This window comes from Staurois parvus, unplaced genomic scaffold (genome assembly GCF_062004578.1).
Source record: "Staurois parvus isolate SC_StPar_1 unplaced genomic scaffold, SC_StPar_1.0 ptg000989l, whole genome shotgun sequence".
In the NCBI taxonomy this organism is placed as follows: Eukaryota; Metazoa; Chordata; class Amphibia; order Anura; family Ranidae; genus Staurois; species Staurois parvus.
Genome location: NW_028318785.1, coordinates 233,728 through 249,001, shown reverse-complemented (window position 1 = coordinate 249,001; position 15,274 = coordinate 233,728). Strand labels below are relative to the sequence as shown.

The following is a 15,274-nucleotide window of genomic DNA, read 5'->3' as shown; positions in this document are numbered from 1 at the left end:
AAAGACCGCAGATTGCTCAGTTCTCAGTCTTCGCTAACCGTTTTTGATGCATTTTGCCATGCTCTAGTGCAGTTCCATGCAGAAAGAAATGCAGCATTTATTACTTTTGTTGACTGCACTGGAATGCACTGCACTGGTGTGAACTAGGGCCATTGGAATACATGGACAACACTGTGCATGCGTTTTTGATGCAGATCAAAAATGCAGTTGACTGCATGTGGTGTGAATCAGCCCTCAGTCACAGGCTCTGTGCTCTGCCCCTCCAGTGCTCCCTGGAGTGCTGGACTGTGAAGGAGACAAGAGCGGCTGGATCAAGTTCTCAGCTGCTCTCTGAGAACCTGAGCCATCTGCTGGTCCAGACATTTAGGTGGACCCCGACATTAAAGTCATGATCTCTCCAGAGTCTGGACCGGCTCTGCGATGTCGGCCAACAGCAGGCTTTAGCGCGCTGATGGTTGAAAACAGGTCACAGGAGTGCAGAATGAAGTGCACTCCTGTAATCCCCAGGAGAAGTATGGCCAAAAGAACTTTGGCCCTATTTCTCCTTTAAATTGCAGACCTAACTTTCAAAACTACTTTTGAATACAGTAGGCATAAAGTACTGCAGAGTGAAAGTGCCTAAAGGGGATCTTTGCTCAAGTATTTCATAATATAACCAAAATCTACTTACAGATAAACCTACAGCTCTTTAACAACTTTATAAAAAGGGGTAGGTAGGTTTTGAAGGTGCTACACTATATTGCCAAAAGTATTGGGACCCCGCCAAATCATTGGATTCAGGTGTTACAATCACCTCTATGGCCACGGGTGTATAAAATCAAGTACCTAGGCATGCAGACTGCTTCTACAAACATTTGTGAAAGAATGGGTCGCTCACAGGAGCTCAGTGAAAAGCGTGGTACCATGATAAGTTGCCACCTGTGCAAGAAGTCCATCCGTGAAATTTCCTTGCTAGTAAATATTCCACGGTCAGCTGTTAGCGGTATTATAACACAGTGGAAGCAACTGGGAACAACAGCAACTCAGCCACCAAGTGGTTGGCCATGTAAAAATGACAGAGTGGGCTCAGCGTATGCTGAAGTGCACAGTGCACAGAAGTCACCAACTGTCTGCAGCGTCAATAGCTAAATACCTCTGAACTTCATGTGGCCTTCAGATTAGCACAACACTGCGTAGAGAGCTTCATGGAATGGGTTTCCATGGCCGAGCAGCTGCATCCAAGCTTTACATCAACAAGTTCAATGCAAAGCGTCGGATGCAGTGGTGTAAAGAACGCCGCCACTGGACTCTACAGCAGTGGAGACATGTTCTCTGGAGTGATGAATCACGCTTCTCTGTCTGGCAATCTGGACATGTCTGGGTTTCCCAGTTGCCAGGAGAGGAGTACTTGCTTGACTGCATTGTGCCAAGTGTGAAGTTTGGTGGATGGGGGATTATGGTGTGCGATTGTTTTTCGGGGGTTGGGCTTGGCCGCTTGGTTCCAGTGAAGGGAACACTTATGGCGTCAGCATACCAAGACATTTTGGACAATTTCAAGCTGCCAACTTTGTGGGAACAGTTTGGGGATGTTCTCTTCCTGTTCCAACATGACTCCGCACCATTGCACAAAGCCAGACCTTCTCATCCAACATCATTGCCTGACCTCACAAATGCGCTTCTGGAAGAATGGTCAAACATTCCCATAGACACACTCCTAAACCTTGTGGACAGCCTTCCCAGAAGAGTTGAGGCTGTTATAGCTGCAAAGGGTGGACCAATTCAATATTGAACCCTATAGACTAAGACGGGGATACCATTAAAGATCATGTGCGCAGCCATTCCAATACTTTTGGAAATATAGTGCATGTCCAGTCCCTTTTTTTGTCACAGGTGTGGGAAGAAGGGGCATTTTGCAAAGGATTTTAGGAAGACCCAAGTGCAAAAGTACAGAGTGGTTTTTCCTGAGAAAAAAAAACAATAAAAAAACCTAAATGAACAAACGTTTGTTTTTTCTAAACCAGACTCACTATGTAACTATGTGTTCAAAGTATAAGTGAAACATTTCAGGTGTTCACCAGCAATGTTAACAGTGTTAAACCTTTTGTTTGGATAAAGTGGAAAGGGTTAGAGCCTCTGTCAGATATTTATTGCTGGCTGTGCTTTTTGGGAAATTTCCCCTCACTGCCTGTTAAAACAGGAAATATGTGGAAATTTCTTTATTGAGGCATGCACAAAATAATAAGGGATAAAAAACCCTTTTTATCCTGAAATTACTTTTCAGTTAATTTATGTGAAAAGGATAGCTGTAAAATCACATTATAGAAGGGTCATGTGTTTCTGTGTTGCAGATGGCTTATTAAAAACTAACAAATAAAAGAAACAGTAGATATTTAAAATTCACCTTTTCTGTGAGTTTTTTGCCCTCTTCTTTTTTCCCATTTATCCAGGCTACTCTCTGAAGATTTCTAAGAGCATGAAATGAGCGCCCTTTAACAATAAGCCAACGAGCCGATTCTGGCAGAAACCTGCAGCCATAAAGACAGTTTATTTTTTTTTCTAGGGGTGATTTAGAGAAACTAGAGGTAACAAAATCTGAACATATATAAACTGGATCAGCTGTAGCAGTTACCCATAGCATCTATATTGCCTGCTTCATATGAGGTTTGAAACATTATTGGCTGTTGTGGGAAAGTTAGCCAGTTTTAGTAAAGCAGTTTTATATATCCCTGTAGAGTCTAGACTAGGGTTCTGCAAACCTTTGAAACAAAGGGCCAGTTTACTGCCCTTCAAACTTTAAGAGGGCCGGACTGTGGCCAACGGGAGTAGAAAATGTCCTGGCATTGGTGGGATTAAACAATGCCTCAGGCTTGGTGGTCAGTATTACATCTTTATCTTCAGTGGGAAGAATAGTGCCCCATAACTGGTGTCAGTGGAAGGAATAGTGCCCCAAGGACTGGATAAAGGCAATCAAAATTTAAAATTGAATGACAGATGCTTACTGTAATTTTCCTTTCCTGATGAGCTTCATGTCAGCACAGCTGGGTATGGGCCCCACCCTCCCATGCTTCCAGGACCTAACTCATAAATTTAAGCCCACCTTCAGCCTCTTCATTCTGTAATTAGTCCTACCAAGCTGGGTGTGAATTGTGCTGATATGGAGCTCGTCAGGAAAGGAAAATTATGGGAAGTATTTGTCATTCAATTTTTCATTTTCCTGAGGCTCCATGTCAGCACAGCTGGGAACTAACTAGCCACACAGAGAAAGGATAATGCTATACACTCCTTAATTCTGGCTAAAAGCAGAAGCCAGGTTGCCTCTGCCAAACTCAACTGAACGTATATTTATTTCAGGTACTTGTATAGCGTCGTCAATTTACGCAGTGCTTTACATACAGAAAAACTAGAATATCATGCAAAAGTTCATTTATTTCAGTAATGCAACTTAAAAGGTGAAACTAATATATGAGATAGACTCATTACATGCAAAGCAAGATAGTTCAAGCCGTGATTTGTCATTATTGTGATGATTATGGCTTACAGCTCATGAAAACCCCAAATCCACAATCTCAGAAAATTAGAATATTACATGCAATCAATAAAACAAGGATTGTACATAGAACAATATCAGACCTCTGAAAAGTATAAGCATGCATATGTACTCAGTACTTGGTTTGGGCCCCTTTTGCAGCAATTACTGCCTCAATGCGGCGTGGCATGGAAGCTATCAGCCTGTGGCACTGCTGAGGTGTTATGGAAGACCAGGATGCTTCAATAGCGGCCTTGAGCTCTTCTGCATTGTTCGGTCTCATGTCTCTCATCTTTCTCTTGGCAGTACCCCATAGATTCTCTATGGGGTTCAGGTCAGGCGAGTTTGCTGGCCAATCAAGCACAGTAATCCCACGGTCATTGAACCAGGTTTTGGTACTTTTGGCAGTGTGGGCAGGTGCCAAGTCCTGCTAGAAAATGAAGTCAGCATCTCCATAAAGCTCATCTGTGGAAGGAAGCATGAAGTGCTCCAAAATCTCCTGGTAGATGGCTGCGTTGACCCTGGACTTTTTAGAAGCACAGTGGACCAACACCAGCAGATGACATGGCTCCCCAAATCAACACAGACTGTGGAAACTTCACATTGGACTTGAAGCATCTTGCAGTGTGTACCTCTCCATTCTTCCTCCATACTCTGGGTCCTTGGTTTCCAAATGAGATGCAAAAGTTGCTCTCATCAGAAAAGAGGACTTTGGACCACCGAGCAACAGACCAGGTCTGTTTTTCTTTAGCCCAGGCAAGACACTTCTGACGTTGTTTGTTGTTCAAGAGCGGCTTGACAAATGGAATACGACATTTGAAGCCCATGTCCAGGATCCGTCTGTGTGTGATGGGTCTTGATGCACTGACTCCAGCCTCAGTCCACTCCTTGTGAAAGTACCCAACCCTTTTGAATGGCCTTTTCGTGACAGTCCTCTCCAGGCTGCGGTCATCCCTGCTGCTTGTGCACCTTTTTCTTCCACACTTTTCCCTTCCACATAACCTTCTATTAATGTGCTTTGATAAAGCACTTTGGGAGCATCCAACTTCTTTTGCAATTACCTTTTGAGGCTTTCCCTCCTTATGGAGGGTGTCAATGATGGTTTTCTGCTCAACTGTCCGGTCAGCAGTCTTTCCCATGATTGTGATTCCTACTGAACCAGACTGAGAGACAATTTAAAGGCTCAGGAACCCTTTGCAGGTGTTATGGCTTAATTAGCTGATTAGAGTGGGACACTTTGAGCCTAGAAAATTGCACCTTTTCACAATATTCTATTTTTCTGAGATTACGGATTTGGGGTTTTCATGAGCTGTAAGCCATAATCATCACAATTATGACAAATCACACCTTGAACTATCTTGCTTTGCATGTAATGAGTCTATCTCATATATTAGTTTCACCTTTTAAGTTGCATTACTGAAATAAATGAACTTTTGCATGATATTCTAATTTTTCAAGTTTCACCTGTATATATTGTACATTCACATCAGTCCCTAACCCTCAAGGGGCGTACAATCTAAGGTCCCTAACTTACATTCATACATACTAGGGACAATTTAGACAGGAGCCAATTAACCTAGCAGCATGTCTTTGGAGTATGGGAGGAAACCGGAGCACCCGGAGGAAACCCACCTTTAAACCTGTTAGCCAAGGAGATGAGCTTCACCAACCAAGAGACAATAATTTCGTTGGAAGCTGTGAAATCATTACACGCTCCACCTGGAATGACAAACAAGTGCTCTGACTTTTTGATGCCAGATTACGCCTTGATATAACATTTTAAAGCTTGGCCCACAAGAGTAACATTGGAAGGACAACTTCTTGTGTGATATGGAATCTGAAGGCCACTTTAGGCACAAATTCGAGCACTGGCATGAGTACCACTCTGTCTGGGAAGAACACAAGAAAGGGTTCTTTAAACCCCAAGACAGCTAATACCGACACTCTTCTGGCTGATGTAATTGCCACCAGGAAAGCAGTTTTAGGTGAGAGGTACCACAGGAGGCCACTTTGATTGAAGGCAACTGATGCAACAAAGTCCAACACCAAGAGGAAATCCCACTTTGGGAACAACAATCCCTTATGGAGGTTTCAACCAAATTGCAGCTTTAAGAACAGTTTAATTAAGTGTTGAGTTCTTACTCTATGTCTGTGAAGGCAGAGATAGCTGAAATGTGGGCCTATAGTGTACTTACGCATAAACCTAAATCAAGCCCTGCCCGCAGAAACTTAAGTTTGTGTCTGACTTGTGAAGAGCCCAGTGTATGCCATATTCCACTATAGACACTATTAGTGAATTTCTTCCTTGCTTTCATAAGAGTATTCACAACCTTTACAAAGCACCCACTATCTATTAACCTCTGCCTCTCAAGACCCAAGCCATCAGCTTGAGCCTGTTGGGTGATGGATGAGTGGGACTTTGGAGAAGATCTGACCTCACCGCAGAGGAAGTGGATCCTTGATACTCATTAGGATGAGCAGAGGGTACCAAGGCCCCTTTGACCAATCTGGGATCACCACCAAATCTGTCACCTTCTCCCAAACGCCTCAGCAAGAAGCTGAGAATGAGAGGGAGCAGCAGAAAAGCATAAGCTGTCTTGAAGATCCACTCTGTGATCACCATCTCCACCCCAATTGCTTGTGGATGCTGGACATAGAGCTCTTCACTAACCACTAGGAGTATGTGCTGACTTACCAATTTTTCCTGGGCTCCGAGCCTGAAATGCAGAAGCTACCTTCTCTAGATTGAGCATGGAAACTGACTCTTAAACTTCGGTCTCCTATAACTCAACAGACGTTCATTTTGAGGCAGGACACCAAACTGACCGTTATTAATTACAGTTACAGTGATTGAGTACGCTCTTGAACACCACAGCATCTTCTAATGGTAAGGTCATATATCTGGCAAATTTCATAAGGGACACATCAACCAAAGGGGTGATTCCAAACCCTGAACACCATCCCTGGGCATAATTTTGACATCCTGCTGTAACAACATGCTCCAATCTTGTAGAATGAGCACTTGATTCAGTCACCAGAAGAGAATTATCAAGCAGTCCTCTGGAGGCATTTGAAATACTTTCACAGCTTTGCTTATATTTAAAGGCATTACATCAACCTTACAAAAGGAGGAATCAAAAACCTGGACAGAGGTAATCTTCTGATCGTCATCGTCATGTTGTTCAGAAGGGACTGAAGAGGATTGATTGGCTTGAGAAAGTTCTGAGGCCAGTTTTAATGGCCCTGAAAAGAAAACTGGACATTGCCAGAAAAGATGGCCCCTGCAGAAGGTGAATTCAGCAACTCCTTTAGAGTTGCTGAATTCTAGTGGTAAGGTCTTCTAATGGTAAGGTCATATATCTGGCAAATTTCATAAGAAACACATCAACCAAAGGGGTGATTCCAAACCCTGGACACCATCCCTGGGCATAATTTTGACATCCTGCTGTAACAACATGCTCCAATCTTGTAGAATGAGCACTTGATTCAGTCACCAGAAGAGAATTATCAAGCAGTCCTCTGGAGGCATTTGAAATACTTTCACAGCTTTGCTTATATTTAAAGGCATTACATCAACCTTACAAAAGGAGGAATCAAAAACCTGGACAGAGGTAATCTTCTGATCGTCATCGTCATCTTGTTCAGAAGGGACTGAAGAGGATTGATTGGCTTGAGAAAGTTCTGAGGCCAGTTTTAATGGCCCTGAAAAGAAAACTGGACATTGCCAGAAAAGATGGCCCCTGCAGAAGGTGAATTCAGCAACTCCTTTAGAGTGTCTTGACGCAGTGGTGTATTTACTGCAAGGCAAACAAGGCATTTGCCTAGGGTGCAATTTCCAGAGGGGCGGTTTCTCCCCCTGCTGTCATAAGACAGTGGCTCTCCTGCAGGTTCCTTGCTTCTGCCCCTGCAAGCCATTCCCTCGGTTGGCGTTGAGGATTTTCTGACTGCTCATTGATAGAATAGATAACCCTTTTACGGGGTGAGTGGAAACACTCCTTTACAGTGTGTTAGCCTCATGTGACAACCTGTAAGGTGTTGTCATCATTATCCTTGGTTGCTTGACTAAAGCAGTATACGTGCAGTCATGTTCATCTGCATCGTCCTCCTTGGAAACTCTGAAGAAGGCTGTTTCGCCCGGGAGGCTAGGTGGCTTCTCATTGCCAGAGCAGATAAACCTTTCAAAGTGTGAGTGGAAACTACTCCTTTAGAGCAAGGGGCTGCGGCATGTGTACACCTTTGGTTGGGGGTAGGGACTGGGGTGGTAAAACTGTGACTCAACCACAGGGTTTTACCACTCCCCAACTTTACATGTGAACGAGCCGTAAGAGTGCCGCTAGTGGATGCAACTAAGGGCGCATTCACAAGTGCAGCAGGCACTGCTGCTCCTCTGTAAAGTGCTCTAAGTGTGTTTGACAGGTGGTGATATGTTTCCTCCTCACCACCTGATTTGAACCCATGATTGCTGTGCATTGCATGCAACTGTGACACAGTAGTACAGCAATTAGAGGTTTAAATCAGATGTGAGGAGGTGACACTGGACGACACTGCGCCTGGTGATCTTTGACTTCTTCATTGTTGTTCAGGTAGATCTCCATCTCTTTAAGGTTGCCTGCCCCTGCTGTAGAGTGTATTAACAATGTGCTTATTAAATGCGACATCCTGTTAGGTGTCATCATCTCTATCCCTGGCTGCTTAAACCAGCAGGATACATACAGTCATGCTCATCCACATCTCCCTCTTTATAAAGTCTGAAGAGGGCTAAGTTGCCTGGGAATGCTTTGAGACTGTTTATTGCCACAACATATACCGTATTTTCCGGCGTATAAGACGACTTTTCAACCCATAAAAATCTGATGAAAAGTCGGGGGTCGTTTTATACGCCGGTATACGGCGAGCTGGTGTCAGGACGGCACTTTTTCGAGGGGTGGCGCGGCGCTGCCCCCCCTCCTCCTCCAATGGACACTAAGTACAGGGGTGGGCAGAGGGGCTGCTGTACCTTACCTGGCTCCGGTCCCAGTCCCACGACGATCCGGTCCAGGAAGCGTCGCTGCACCTTCTTTCAGTTCGGCCGCTCGATGGTCGCGCGGCCGCTCGGTTCCGCCTCCTCACCGGTGATTGGTCGCCAGCACTGGAAAGGCACACAGGCGACCAATCACTGGCGAGGAGGCGGAGCTGAGCGGCCCCGCGAAAATCGAGCGGCCGAACAGGAAAGAAGGAGCAGCCGCTCCTCTCCCCCACTGACACTAACGACGGGGCACTATTTCTCCTCCACACTGACACCAACAATGAGGCACTGTTCCTCCCCCACTGACACTAACGATGGGGCACTGTTCCTCCCCCCACTGACACCAACGATGGGGCACTATTCCTCCTCCACTGACACCAACGATGGGGCACTATTCCTCCTCCACTGACACCAACGATGGGGCACTATTCCTCCTCCACTGACACCAACGATTGGGCACTATTCCTCCTCCACTGACACCAACGATGGGGCACTATTCCTCCTCCACTGACACCAACGATGGGGCACTATTCCTCCTCCACTGACACCAACGATGGGGCACTATTCCTCCTCCACTGACACCAACGATGGGACACTATTCCTCCTCCACTGACACCAACGATGAGGCACTGTTCCTCCCCCCACTGACACCAACGATGGGGCACTATTCCTCCTCCACTGACACCAACGATGGGGCACTATTCCTCCTCCACTGACACCAACGATGGGGCACTATTCCTCCCCCACTGACACCAATGATGGGGCACTATTCTCCCCACTGATACCAACGATGGAGCACTATTCCTCCCACTGACACTAATGATGGGACACTATTCCTCACACACTGACACTAATGATGGGGCACCATCATTGGTGTCAGTGGGAGGAATAGTGTTCCATCATTGGTATCAGTGGGAGGAATAGTGCCCCATCATTGGTGTCAGTGGGAGGAGTAGTGCCTCATCATTGGTATCAGTGGGAGGAATCGTGCCCCATCATTGGTGTCAGTGGGAGGAATAGCACCCCAACATTGGAATAACATACTGAAATAGCATACCATATTGAAATCAAATCTGATGTTTTTTCATTTTTATTTGGTGTGCATTGGAAGAGGGGTAGTCTTATACGGCGAGTATAGCCCAAACACTACATTTTAGCAGGAAAAGTAGGGGGTCGTCTTATACGCCCAGTCGTCTTATACGCCGGAAAATACGGTAATCCTTTCATAGGGTTAGTGGAAACCACTTCTTTTGAATGTATTGGCCACTTGTTTAATGAATGTGGCAACCTGTTAGGTGTCATCATCCTCATTTCTGGTTGCATAAACAAAGCAAGACTCATAGGGGTTTATTTACTAAAGCTGGAGAGTCCAAAATCAGACTCCCTTCTGCATAGAAACCAATCAGCTTCCAGGTTTCATTGCCAAAGCTTCATTGAACAAGCTGAGGTTAGAAGCTGATTGGTTTCTATGCAGAAGGGAGTCTGATTTTGGACTCTCCAGCTTTAGTAAATAAACCCCATATAGTCATGTTCATCCACATCTGTTAGTCTGAAGAGGCTGTTTTGCCTGGGAAGGCTATGAGAATGCTCATTGCTAGAACATATAACCCGGTCACAGGGTGAGTGGAAACACTTATTTTGAGTGTATTGGCCACTTGTTTAACCACTTGATAACTGGGCTATAGCTGAATGACAGCTACAGCATGGTTGTCCAGTTCTGGGAGGGCGTCATATGAAGTCCTCCCAGAACATGCCCTCCCATGCGCCCCTGGTGGCGCGCACCCGGCGATCTCCATGATTGCTGTGTCCTACTGACACAGTTGATCATGTGTTGTGGTAAAAGGCCAATCACAGCGGTCTTTTACCATGTGATCAGCCGTGTCCAATGACACAGTAGATCATCGGTAAATGCAGTTGCCGGTTATCGGCTGCACTTTCCTCACCTATCACATTGTGAAGAAAGTACTGCCGATAACTGACAATTGTCAGAGAAAGGATCAGCACCGACCATCCGGGCACTGATGATCAGTGCCCTGATCATCAGTGCCTAGCAGTGCCACCCACCAGTGCCCAGCAGTACCACCAAGTACCCAGCAGTGCCACCCACCTGTGCCCATCAGTGCCACTCACCTGTTCCCAGCAGTGCCTAGCAGTGCCACCCACCTGTGCCCAGCAGTGCCACCCACCAGTGCCCATCAGTGCTGCCCAGCAGTGCCACCCATCAGTGCCCAGTAGTGCCGCCAGTCAGTGCTGCCCATCAGTGCTGCCTATCAGTGCAGCATCATCAGTGCTGCCTCATCAGTGCCTGCTCATCAGTGCCGCCTATCAGAGTACTACTTCTGGAGGAGCTCAGGGTACAATACCTAGGAATGCAGCATTCATTTGGATACAAAGCATTTTTAAATTTAGCTCACCCAACCTTTGCTAACTGCAAACACGGGCACTGTGCAGGAGCATGAGCCTAGGGGAGATACTGCTGACACCGCTGCCCACTTCACATGGACCCAGCGGACCCCCGACAAGGCTGTTAGCCATACAAAAAGACGCTTCGAGGACCAGCAGCAGGGCTCCCTGGATAATGGGTCATTTAGCCGGTATACCAGGGACGGCATCCAGCTGAAACTCACCGGCATGGACAGACATCCAGCCCTTTAGACCAGACAGGTAGAGAAGCATGCCTCGGTCCTGCACATAGGAGGAAAAAAGCAGGAACACCAAGGCTGCAGGTGGGCTCAAGTTTATGAGTTAGGTCCTGGAAGCATGGGGGGTCCTGGAAGCATGAGGTAGTGGGGCCCATACCCAGCTATCCTGACATGGAGCTATCAGGAAAGGGTCACATCCGGCCTGTGGGCCACAGTTTGGAGACCCCTGATCCAGGGGCGGACTGACAACTCATGGGGCCCCCGGGCAATAGGGGATCATGGGGCTCCTGTGTCCTTGCCCAAACTCAAAAAAGCCTATGAAAAAGGTACCAGGGGCATATCATGGGGCCCCCTACTGACCCCGGGCCCTCGGACAGTGCCCAAGTTTCCAAATGGTCAGTCCGCCCCTGCCCTGTTCTAGACCACACTTACTCTGCTCTCCAAGTGTCTGCTACAAAGTATCTAATTTAACAAATAAAATGTAGGAAATGTTTTATTTTTCCAAATGATTAATAAAGTTACATATTTATACCTCTTACCATGAAGTCAAGAAGAAGACATAGTATGGGGCAGAAACAATGAACTGCAGCCAGCGCCATTCTCGAATCCCATAAGCAAAGCCTGCTAGTAAAAGCTGTCCACATGTAAAACTGTAGGAAAATAGCGTGCCAACCACAGTCCGCCCTTTGGGTGGGGTCCATTCTAGGCCTGAGAGATATTAAAAACATGCAAATACATAAAACATCCTGATGTTTACTCATGTACAGTGTTACTGAATTTTTTTTAAAACCTGGTTTTAAATCAAAACTAGGAAGATTAGGAAATTAAGAAAAGAATCCAATTTACTGACCAGACTATAGGTAAACATTATACTGTGAATGGTGGTGGAGAACATTAATAGGAATCATTTAAAAGGTAATAAAGATAAACTCCTTTGTCAGATTTATCCTCTAACTTGTTGATTAAGGCTTTAGAGGAGGACAGAAACGATCTTCTAATGCAGCAATGGGCAAACTACGGCCCGGCGGACCTTTTAATCCGGCCCGCGGAGCGTGATACTGTCAGGATGGCTGTCAGGATGTGTGTAGGCGGGGCAACGTGACGAACGTGAGGGGAGCTAGGCTCCTCTCACAGTCCGCCCTGAAGACCGGTGTAGCGTGAAAATCTGTCTCCTATGAGGATCTGTCCCCCTCGACGTATCTGCGCATGTGCCGGAGATCGCCGATCGGCTGCTAATGCCTGAAACTGGCACATGCGCAGATACGTCGAGGGGGACAGATCCTCATAGGAGACAGATTTTCATGCTACACCGGAACGGCGCGGGAACACGGCGAGAGGAACGTGCGGAGCAAAGGTAAGTGAATTGACACAGGGGGGACTTGGGGACTTAATATGGAGGATGAATTACTATAGGGGGGATGAATTACTATAGGGGGGATGAATTACTATATGGGGGATGAATTACTATAGGGGGGATTAATTACTATATGGGGGATTAATTACTATATGGGGGATGAATTACTATGGGGAATAAATTACTATATGGGGGATGAATTACTATGGGGGATGAATTACTATGGGGGATGAATTACTATATGGGGGATGAATTACTATATGGGTGATGAATTACTATGGGGAATGAATTACTATGGGGGATGAATTACTATATGGGGGATGAATTACTATGGGGAATGAATTACTATGGGGGATGAATTACTATAGGGGGGATGAATTACTATATGGGGGATGAATTACTATATGGGGGATGAATTACTATATGGGGGATGAATTACCATGGGGGATGAATTACTATGGGGGATGAATTACTATGGGGATGAATTACTATATGGGGGATGAATTACTATGGGGGATGAATTACTATATGGGGGATGAATTACTATGCTTACTATGGGGGAATATTATTATACTTACTATGGATGACACATACACATTATTCATCTACTCTTGGTTCGGCCCCCGGGTCCAGTATATGAACCCATTGCGGCCCTCAAGTCAAAAAGTTTGCCCACCCCTGTTCTAATGTATTCCAACAATCACCCAGCTGTAGGAGGTACATATGAGAGGCTACAACAAACTAAACTGGAGCCTTTCTCCTGCAGTGCCCCCTATTGTCAGAAATGCATATTTCTCTTGCTTGAGAACTGCATTGAGAAGTACAGTGTTATTTGAGTTTTATTACAGGATTTTCTTATCTTCAGCTGAGAGAACTTGCAATAATTTAGGACTTTACATAAACTTTCAGAAATATTTCAGTACGTTCTTCATGCTATATACTGTAGTTCTAATACCATGTCATAGATATGTTATTTGTCATTGTAAAATAGCATATTCCACACTCCTTTTTTTCCCTATTTTTCCATTTTTTCCAGGCCTTCTCATCTCTTCTCACGACACAAGATTATATATTTTGTTTATTTTTGCCTTTTGATTAAACTTGAAGGGCACATGTGTTATTTCAATCTGAAAACCTATGTAAGCCTATGTAAGCTATGTAACATAGTTAGACCAAAGACCATTTAAAAAGGGGTCAAAGTCTTTACCAAGTAACTACAGACCAGTTAGTTTAACTCCTGCAGTTGGGAAGATACTGAAGAGTTTAATAAAAGACCCCATAGAGGACTTTTTGCTAGAAAAAAATATTTTAAGCAACAGACAATGTGGATTCATGAAAGACAGAAGTTGTCAAACAAATCTGATTTCTTTTTATGAGGAGGTAAGAAAAAAGTCAGAAAAAGTAGTGGCTGTGGATGTAGTATACTTTGATTTTGCAAAAGCATTTGACACAGTTCCCCACACATGGCTGATGTGTAAGGTAAAGTCTATAAGTTTGGAAAAATTAGTTTGTACATGGATAGAAAACTGGCTAAAAGACCGTATTCAGAGAGTAGTGGTTAATGATACATACTCTGAATGGTCTAAGTTTATTAGTCGTGTACCCCAAGGTTCAGTGTTGGGACCCTTACTTTTTAACATATTTCTAAATTATATAGGGTTTGGGATTTAAAGTACAACTGGGGGAATCAATGGGAGAGAAGAATCTGAGTACTCTAGTGGATCATAAGCTTAATAATAGCATACATTGCCAAGCTGCTAAGCAAGCAAAATCCTTTCTTGTATTAAAATATTTTGTCCCTGTACAGGGGCGGACTGACCATTTAGGCATTGCCCGAGGGCCCGGGGTCAGTAGGGGGCTCATGAGAGGATCACTGTCCAGTGACAGTGTGGGGAGTGGAGGAGGAGGCAGTCTCAGATCCCGACCCAGAAGTAGCTCACCTGTCACTGCACCTGGTGGCAGAGTGAGTCGGGTGACGGGTCCGGACACTGTGCTGGTGATGGAGCCGGTGGGCAGTGGGAAGGTGAGAGGCATATCATCCATGGTGTGGGATGTTCACTGCACACACCCTGCATACACCCTTCCCCCATGGATGATCAGGAATAAAGTCAGAGGTGATCGGTGCAGTGGAGGGACAGTGACAGCACCGATCTTACTTAATGGATTTCAATGAAGCAGCTGAAAGCTGTGGGAGGGAGAGACTTCCAGCTGCCTCGTTGAAATCCATGCAGGGGGATCGGTGTTGTCACTGTCCCTCTACTGCACTGATCATCCCTGACTGTGCATCGGATTTCCCTCCTGGGCCCCTCCTCTGTGATCCTCAGCCCCCCCCCCTCGCAAGTCTCTGATGCCTCGCCTTCTCTGACAGTGCCCAGCCCTTCCCCCCATCCTCCACTGCAGAGCAGAGGAGAGAGGATCTACTCTGCCTCTCCTGTCTAGATCAGTCGGCAGCTTTGTGATTCTCTCTCTCTCCCCCCTCCATCTCTCTCTCTCTCCCTCCCTCCCCCTCTCTCTCTCCCTCCCCTTTCTCTCTCTACCCCCTCTCTCTCTCTACCACCCCCCTCTCTCTCTACCTCCCCCCTCTCTCTCTCTACCTCCCCCTCTCTCTCTACCCCCCTCTCTCTCTTTCTCCCTCTCTCTCTTTCTCCCCTTCCGTCCTTCCTCCTTCCATTCCTTCCCTCCCTTTTCTTCCTTCCTTATTTCCCTCCTTCTTTCCTTCCTTCCTTCTTTCATCCATTCCGTACCTCCCTTTTCTTCCTTCCCCTTCC

General features: G+C 45.8%; 1 protein-coding gene across 1 annotated transcript in view; it reads right to left on the bottom strand.

Moving 5' to 3' along the window:
- The window catches only part of LOC149441393 (solute carrier family 22 member 6-A-like), a 99,623-nt gene that overhangs the window by 49,329 nt on the left and 35,020 nt on the right, over positions 1 to 15,274 (bottom strand). Inside the window, exons 4-5 of the mRNA XM_089657404.1 lie at positions 11,692 to 11,860; positions 2,381 to 2,504 (exon numbers count right to left, since the gene is read on the bottom strand). Coding sequence (XP_089513530.1) covers positions 2,381 to 2,504; positions 11,692 to 11,860 — 293 coding nt within the window. The remainder of the gene's footprint in view (positions 1 to 2,380; positions 2,505 to 11,691; positions 11,861 to 15,274) is intronic.